Here is an 8,822-nt window from a genome sequence, read left to right on the forward strand (position 1 = left end):
CTCTCAGCAAAATACAGCTACACCATCAGCCTCCTCATCTATGCCTCCTTGACTTTGAACAGTTTCATACCATATTTGGAAGGCAAATAAGCTGAATCAAGCATGAAGCGCCACCTACTGGAATAACCCAGAAAATGGGCTCTGGAAAACAGCTGAATGAGAAATAAATGAACAAGAATCACTAATATTTTACAATGAATTTACTATGATGAATTCACAGATTCAGAAAATTGAGGAAGATGGGGGTTGTATACACCAAATTAGGGACGAAACCTCAGTGTTCTGCTTTGGATTCTTTACCAGCACCAATTTTGTTTCCGCTTAAGACTTAATCCTTTTTATCGCTTCACAAATTTCCTTATTTTCCTGTTTGCGTCTTTTTTTCACCATTCCCTTACAATTTTATGGAAATGTCTCCTTCAAACCCCTACTCAGTCCCAATAATGATGGACTCTCCCACTGTAATGTGAAACAATGTTGGTCAAAGTCCTGTTGAGTCCTGAAAACTAATCATAGTGGTTCTTGAGAAGAGCATGGGTTTGAAAATATTTATGTAGTTTATTTTTCTCATACCAAAGGAAAGCATGCCAACCCAGTTGCAAATCATGTCCCTCTAAATCAGTGGTTGTCAACCTGTGGGTCGGGACCCCATTTGGGGTCGAACGACCATTTCATGGGGGTCGCCAAACAATGCAGTCCGCCATTTTTCCCCCCTTTTCCTTAGCTGTGCTACTCCCTTTTATTCTATTGGCTTTTAAAAGCCAATAGAATAGACTCTCTTGAATAGAGTCTAATTCTATTGGCTTTCAAAAGCCAATAGGAATTGTCCAGGCTGTCTCTGCCCTGCTGAGCCCGCCAAAAGTCCCATTCTGCAAACGGTGCTGCACCAGTTGAGTAGTCCTTGACTTACGACCGGTTGGAGGTCGCAGCATTAAAAAGGTTGAGAACCACTGTTCTAAATAAAGAAGTTGTTTATTTCTCAGTGTGATCCATTCTTTAAGCCACAACAAAATAGTGGCTTGTTAATAAAGTCTCCAGTCTGGGAGCCCAAAGCCCCCTCTGTCTTTTGATTCTTGTAGCAGTTTGATTTTGATTCTTACTTTTTTTTCCCTTGCCATATAAATCTCATTATTGTTGCATTTAAATCATCAAAAAATTTCTGGCTTAGTTTAACAGGAACCCTCTGGAATAAAAATAACAATTTAGGTAGAATATTCATCTTAATAGTCGCTATCCTGCCTAGTAGTGATAATTGAAAGTTTTTCCACTTCTCCAAATCCATTTTTATTTGATTCAATAATCCTCTATAAGTTATCTTCTTTTATTGTTATACACTTTGATGTTAAATAAATCCCTAAGCATGTAACTTTTTTAACTATCTAAACAAGCTCTTTGTTAGTCAAGGACTACCTGTAAAAGTTTCCAGAAAACCAAGTGGTTCTGGTTTCCTGACCTTGCCAGGTGCACAGCGCTTGATGCTGAGTTATAACCGTCAGTATCAATAATAAAAGAAAGATACCATTTATCAATTGGGTTGTTGGTTTGATCGCCAAGCTTGGTGATTTGGCTGCAAACGTTTCATCTCCATTCAGGGGGGAGGGGGGCATCTTCAGAGTGCACTGAAGATGTCCCCCCCCCATTGGAGATGAAACGTTTGCAGCCAAATCGCCAAGCTCCGCGATCAAATCAACAGCCCAACTACCAACCCAAGCTACTAATATTCAAACACATCTCAGCCATTTATCAGTTTTTGAGTAACACAAGAATGGCTTGTGAGAAAGGATGCTGGGAATGGATCTTAGAAAAAGGATGCTGGGAATGGAGGTTTAGTAAGGCCCAACACCATATTCCCCACACACCAAACTTTTTGTGGAATAACAAAGATCAGCCAGTGATGCATGACTTTTTGAATGGAAGCATGTTGTGTACAGGTGTATATTTTATAATACAGCCCAGTGGAAAAAGAATTCCACAACACAGCCCTGTTTATAATATGCTAAACGCTTGGGGTAGAAATATCATACTATGGAGATTAAAATGCTTATATAAGGCAATTTTATCTAGATGAATCAGTCAGATCTCTTATTTAACAGGGAGAAACAGCATAATTCTGAAATACAAATTGTACTTGCTGCACATTTCAAAAGACGGATGGGCATACTTCTCCTTTCCATTCATTAAACTACAGTAATATGGTAGAATTGGAAAAGCCACATATGAAAGTCAAGTAAATTGGACAGGTTTCTTGTTCTTTGATGAATTTCAAGGGACATTTGATACAGAAAGTAATGGTAAAGTAATGTGAGAATGACCTTGGGAAACAGGAAGGAGAACCATAGATTGGATAGTCAGCATGTAAAAGAAGTCTCAGCCTACAGAAGAGGGCAGAGCATGAAAGTTTCCCAGAGAGTAAAAGAAAGGAGGTGAAAAATACTTTCTTTTTGGCAAGATTCCATTGAAAGACAAAAATAGTACTCCTGGTGGTGCTTCTGGTAGGGCTAACCAGAGATTCCCTGCCCTAATTTCCCTTTGCAGCAGCTCCGAGGCACATTGATCGAGAACCCATTATTAAGCAACCTAGTCGATGTCTTTATGAAGATATAATTCTTATAAATTAATCATGCTAATTTCAACTCTGATGGACCTCCCCAGCCAGGCGGGCCAGCCTAGCTCACGGGCTTACTCCTCGGTTCCGTCCCTAGTTGGAAAAAGCTAATGGTTGTGCATCTGTGCAGTTTTCCCACAAGAGAAAACGCACGCCAGACAGCCCTTAACGTCTGCATGTGCTTCAAACTGAACAAGCGTAAATAAGCTCTTGTTTTCAAAGACCCGCACGCGTCAAAGCCAACGTGGGGGGGGAACGCCTCCGATTGGCAATCTCAACTCATCCCGCCCCTTCTTCCAAGCCAGTCCCGCCTACCAACGGCGAGAAGGAAGGAGAAAGATTCCGGAGGGCGGGGCTTGAGGTGGATCGTCATCCTCCAATCACCGCGGTATTTGCCGGAGAGTTTTAAAAACGGTTTTCCGGGCCTCTTTTCCTCGCCGCCGAAGATGGCGGGTGCGGTAGGCCCGGGGCTGGGCGTGGAGGAGCTGAGCTTGCTGGAGAAGTCGCTGGGCTTGAAGAAAGGCAACAAGTACAGCAGTCACGGCGAGCGGAAGGTAAAGGCGCCGGGGAAGCGCGGGAGGCGGAGGACCGGAGCCGGCAAAGGATGGCTCGTCTCCGGACCCACGTTGCTGATGGATACGAGGGATGTTAGTCGAAGTCTTAGAAGCGCCGAGGCGCGATTCCTTCCGGGGTGAACGGGACTGGGTATCGGTAATCTCTTCGCCAGCAGCCGCAGCGTGACGCGCAGTAATTCATTCGTAAATATTCAAGCCTTTCGCACAACGTAGTGCGAAGCGTGGCGCCTGCACTTTCGCTAGGTGTTCAAACGGATCCGTATGGGAACGTTTGTAAGTTCCACCAGACCAGAGGCTCTTGTCAACGAATCGGGGGTTTTGCCATGATAGGAAGCTGCTCTTTTTTTTTTCCTTTCCTTTAAAAGTGCATTTATGTATTACGGTAACTAAACAAGTGCTAGCATTTAAAGAGGTGTTGATGACTAAATCTGCGTCCCTCTTGTGCCTGCAGCATGCATGCTGCCGATTGAGAACCAGTCGGATATTAACATTGCAGCAAGCGATGCAATGTATGGGTAAAGGGTGCTGCACCAAATGTATTGAAGATGCATTTAAAGCAGCCTTGCCCTTCGCAAGGCTCCGCCTTCTTTGAGAGCTATCCCTGATAGCCATGCCAACCCCAGCAGAAGTACTGCCTTTCAGATGCTTTCTGTGGCCCTAATATTTTGTTAGTATCTAGGAAAAAGTGTGTCTTTTCTCTCGGGTATGCTGGTTTATGTTTTTCTAGTGGAACATTTCAAACTTGCAGATAGTGTGAGAATGGTATCAATGGGACAACCTGCTAAAGAAATGAACACAAAAAGCAACAGGTTACTTAAAAAAATTAATAACTCAGTTCAGCAGCAGGGAAGAAAAAGAACACTCTTCCTGAGAAAGGTGGCCACCTGCTCAAATTCTTATGTTGTGTGCAGAGGAGAGGATGCCATCCCTCTTCTACCTGACTATTCATTTACCTTTGTGTAATTTCTGGAAAGCAGGGCTAGTACTGAAATATAGAACTTAAATAGAGAACCTCAACTTGTGAGAACCAACAAGATAGACTGCTTAAGGTACTGGACTTTGAGCAGAAAGATTCAGGTTCTAGTCCTTCCATAGGCATAAAAGGCAGCCGGGCAATCTGGGATAGTCACTTCCTCCTAGCTCCTGTCAATGCCAAGCTTTGTAACAAAGTGACCAAAAAACAAAACTCTTTGTCACACCATGCATTTGCTGTAAGAACTAGGTGACCACAGTGCAGAATAAACAGAATCTGCAATTAAGTGGGACAAATGTTAAGAACAACTCTAAAAGCATGATGAGGTGTTGCTAAATGGATGCCTATGCAGCAAATTGAACCTGTTCTTGTTGAAACCTATCAAAAAATTGTAATTTACTTGGTAGGAATCAAAGTTAAAATTCCTTGGTGGGGCAACTTGGATTTAATATATTGAGAAGCAAGGCTGCCATCCTAGCTTTGTGAGTAATTTGAATTCTATCATTTGTTTTTTTAAAAAAATAATATTAGATTTTAAAAAAATATTAATAAAATTTGCTAAATTGTGTTGTGGTACAACTTTAAATCTAGTTTCATTAAATCATTTTGAATTCTTTCTAGACTCCCGTACTTCAGGAAAATAATGGCCCTAGTCTGACAGGCCTCACCAGTATAGCTATCCATTTAGTCAAACAAGCAAAGAAGGAGCAGCTGCTTGGGAACACAGCTGAAGAAAAAGCAGTAGTACAGCAGTGGTTGGAATACAGAGTGGCACAAATAGATAAACAGACCACTAAAGAAGAAATCAGAACAAATCTGAAGGTAAGGATAATTAACACAGTTTATTTTGGAATATTATTGCACTAATTTCAGGGGGTGTGATGGCTTAGTGGTTCAAGACGCTGACTTTTCAGCTGGAAAGTGACAACCTGGATTCGAGATCGGAGCACTCTGCAATGGGATGAGCTTCTGTTATTTGCTCCCATTACTTGTCCCAGCTCCTACCAACCTACAGTTCAGAAGCATGCAAATGTGAGTAGATAAATAGGTACCACTTCAGTGTGCAGGTAACAGCATTCTGTGCACTTAAGTGTATAGTCACGCTGGCCACATGACCACGGAAGTGTCTTCGAACAATGCTGGCTCCCTCGATTAAGAAAAGGAGATGAGCACCACCCCATAGATTTGGACAGGGGAAACCTTTACTTTTATTATTGCACTATTTTTAGCAATCATTACTAACTCAGGACTACAATTTTGGCTTTTTTTCCCTGATGATTTGCGTGAAATTTATTTTTCACCATTATTAGGATTTATAAGAAGTAAACAGATTTCGGGCCTGATTAAACAAATCAGTTACTCTCTTCATAATGGGTTGTGTTGCTTAGAAAAGTATCTGTTTTCTATTTTAGGGGGGGAAACTTTGTTTTTAAGATCTGTTTTACCTTTAACCTGTGCAGCGGTGTGGGCAGTTGTTGGGGCCCCAAGGGTGGCCCATGTAATATCACTGCTTCACTAGCTGCATTGGCTGACAGTTTGCTTCTGAGTACAATTCAAAGTGTTTGTAATCATCTTTAAAGCCCTTCATGGCATGGGTTCGGGTTATTTACAATACTACTGGGATTCGCCCTCTCCACCTGTGCTGCTGACAGAGGAGGGATGCTGTGGCCCTATTGGTCAGGGAATTCCGGATGGTGGGGCCCAGGAGAAGGGCCTTCTGTGTCATTGCGCCAGCCCTCTGGAACATCTTGCCTCACCGGAATGAGGTCCAGTCCAACTGTCCTGACTTTCTGCAAGAGCCTAAAGAACTGCTTCTGCCAGCTGGCTTGGGGGCTTCGTGTTGGAAGTGGTTGATAAATTAATATCAGATCCTACCTCCCCCCCCCCCGCCCACTCATCCTAGTCCCCATCTTTTAACTTGCCTTTTATATTGTTGTAGTATTTTATTTATGTATTTATTTATTTATCTTTTTATATTGTAAGCAACCCAGAGTTACCCTATGGTAAGATGGGTGGCCAGTGAATGAATAAATAAAATCTACTGTCACAAATGAAGGTGAATCTACGTGTCCCAGGATATTGTGGCAGGATCTAATCGGGGTCAGTCACTGGGACCAGAGGTTTAGTCTTCCGAGCTTTTGGACTCATGCTGGAGCCCATCTTTATGGAACGTCTCTCTACAGTGTGTATGGTTTGAACTATTCTGTGTGGTATTTATATGGTGCCTGTTGTGTGTTGTTTCCTTGGGCTTGGCAGCACAGAAATAGGTGTTTCCTCCAATAGCTTCCTGCACAGCATTGAAGACTTGTTATTGCATAGCCTACAAAATGCCCATTTCTGCCTGTCAACTACTCATCTGCCAAGTCACTTTCTCCTGTATAAACTTTGGTACCGTCACACCTTGAATAAATAGGCTTGGAAGACACATACTGAACTCCTCTGGTGGGTTGCCTGCAAGCATTTTGATTTGACAGGAAGAAGTCTATAAATTGATAATGTGTTTGATTTCTTCTGCTTCTTCTAGGACCTCAATTCATACCTTGAAGATAAAGTTTACATTACAGGAAACAATTTTACTTTAGCTGATATTTTATTATTCTATGGACTGCACCACATCGTAGTGAGTACAAACTTATTACAGTTGAAAAATATATAACTTTAAAATCTCTTATCCATGTGTATGGTATTTTAATTGGAAAAGTATTAATACAGGTAGTCCTAGCTTAACTAGAATAATTGGGATCAGTAGCTCCATTCTTAAGTGACACGGTTGTAAAGTGTAATGTCATGTGAACACTATTTGCAACATGCCAGCTTACCAATTGACTGCTTGTTCAGAAGCCAGCAGCAAAGGTTGCAAATGGTGATCGTATGGTCTCAGGGCACTGCAACTGTTATAAGTGTGAGCTGACTGTCAAACACCCAAATTGCAATCGTGTGATGCAATGGTTGCAACTGTGAGGAACAATCGTAAGTCCCCCTGGTTCATCACTGTTGTAACTCTAAACAGTTGCTGAATAAGTGATAATTTAATGAGGATTACTTGTAAATAATTTGTAATACCTAGTACAGCAGGGGTGCAGACTGCCGGCCCCTAGGCCGGATGCATCACGTGGAAGCCACGCCCACCCCATTGCCGGCAATGGCAAACCCGACCCAATACATTGTACGTCACATGATGTCGCGAGTTTGACATGTCTGTAGTACAGTGTTTGAAAATTGTCACATTCCTGACTAATTTTTCGTAATCGGAATGAATTTTTATCTTTCAAACATTTAGCTTAGACCAGAAAAAAAGCATAGAAACAAGGAATTGGAAAAAAGTAAATGTTATCTATTTGGTAAAGATTTTATTAAGTTTTGAAAATGCTGCTGCTTTTATAGTCTGCAGTGATCGTATCAAAGTATGCACAAAACATTGGATCTACTACAGGAATTTCATGTAAGAAAAATCTTTATATAGCAAAAAAGGAATAAGAGCAAGCAAAGCAGTAAATCCTGATTTTTATGAATATTGTATGGGAAAAGAAATGGGTCATGTGATAAAATGGCATATTTTCTTATTTAGGAAGAAATATCTTTGTACTTGAGAAGAAATTTATTACATTAAATTGTTTACAAACTTCTTTTTCTTCCATTCTTTAGGCTGATCTTACAGTGCAGGAAAAGGAGAAATATCTTAATGTATCTCGTTGGTTCAATCATATTCAGCATTATCCGGGTATCCGGCAGCATCTGTCTAGCATAGTTTTTATGAAAAACAGGCTCTACAATACACATTAAATACTAAGTTAGGAATTCCAAACAAATGAAAATAATTTTTGAAACCTTTAATGTGCAAGCATGGATTTGTCATTTCCATATGTGAAGCTGAACAGTTGGTGCCTAAAGTAATAAAGTTGCATCGAGTAGCTATTTAGAAATATAGACATAATTAAAACAATAGTTTGGTCTATTTCAACCAAACAAAATGTGAGTCAAACGTCTTCAGTTAGAACATTATATCATACAGATCCATAGCTTAACTTATATGGTAGGAGAGACAAAGACCTTGACTGCCATGATCTCACCTATGCTCATTGCCTCAATTGTATCATGAATAGTATGCTGTTGTATTTTTCTTTTATGGATGATTACATTAGTTTTGTAAATGTTATTATGAAAAATTTATTGTGCCATGTATTTTGAAAGAACGGTGAAATATATCAGAAGCAAATCCTATTTAGTGTACAAATTATGTTAAATCTCATACTTAGATTATGTCTTACTTCCTCTGTAGAAAATTCAAATTGTTTGAAAAATTGCAGAAAAAACCTCCAGAAGAATATTTATTGAAAAGAAGATGAAAAACGTTGTTTTATTTTAAAAAATAAAATTCTCACCTCTCAAATGACCAAATGTGCTGTCTTTTTAAAATTGTTCTGAGTTCTATTCTTTTTTAAAATTGTTCTCTTTTTTCTTTTACTTTATGCCTGGTAACATTTGCAGATATGTAAATGGGAGACATCGGCAATTTAGGAACATTCCTGTATTTAATTAATTGCATTTATTTTCATATATATTTCATTAGTTTATGTATCAACTAACCCAGCGGTTCTCAACCTATGGGTCGTGACCCCATTTGGGGTCGATCGACCATTTTTGGGGGGTCGCCAAAGGCGGCGATCCG

At 40.4% G+C, this 8,822-nt stretch overlaps 1 protein-coding gene across 1 annotated transcript; it reads left to right on the top strand.

Annotated features, from left to right (window-relative positions):
- Positions 1-2,977: 2,977 nt before the first annotated feature.
- Positions 2,978-8,546, top strand: EEF1E1 (eukaryotic translation elongation factor 1 epsilon 1). Its single transcript, XM_039350258.1, has 4 exons — positions 2,978-3,159; positions 4,775-4,975; positions 6,678-6,773; positions 7,799-8,546. The coding sequence occupies exons 1-4, from the start codon at positions 3,052-3,054 to the stop codon at positions 7,934-7,936; spliced, it is 543 nt and encodes a 180-aa protein (XP_039206192.1). The 5' UTR covers positions 2,978-3,051; the 3' UTR covers positions 7,937-8,546.
- The last annotated feature ends 276 nt before the right edge of the window (positions 8,547-8,822 follow it).

Source organism: Crotalus tigris, unplaced genomic scaffold (genome assembly GCF_016545835.1).
Source record: "Crotalus tigris isolate CLP2741 ecotype Arizona unplaced genomic scaffold, ASM1654583v1 scf7180000017567.3851432, whole genome shotgun sequence".
NCBI lineage: Eukaryota > Metazoa > Chordata > Lepidosauria > Squamata > Viperidae > Crotalus > Crotalus tigris.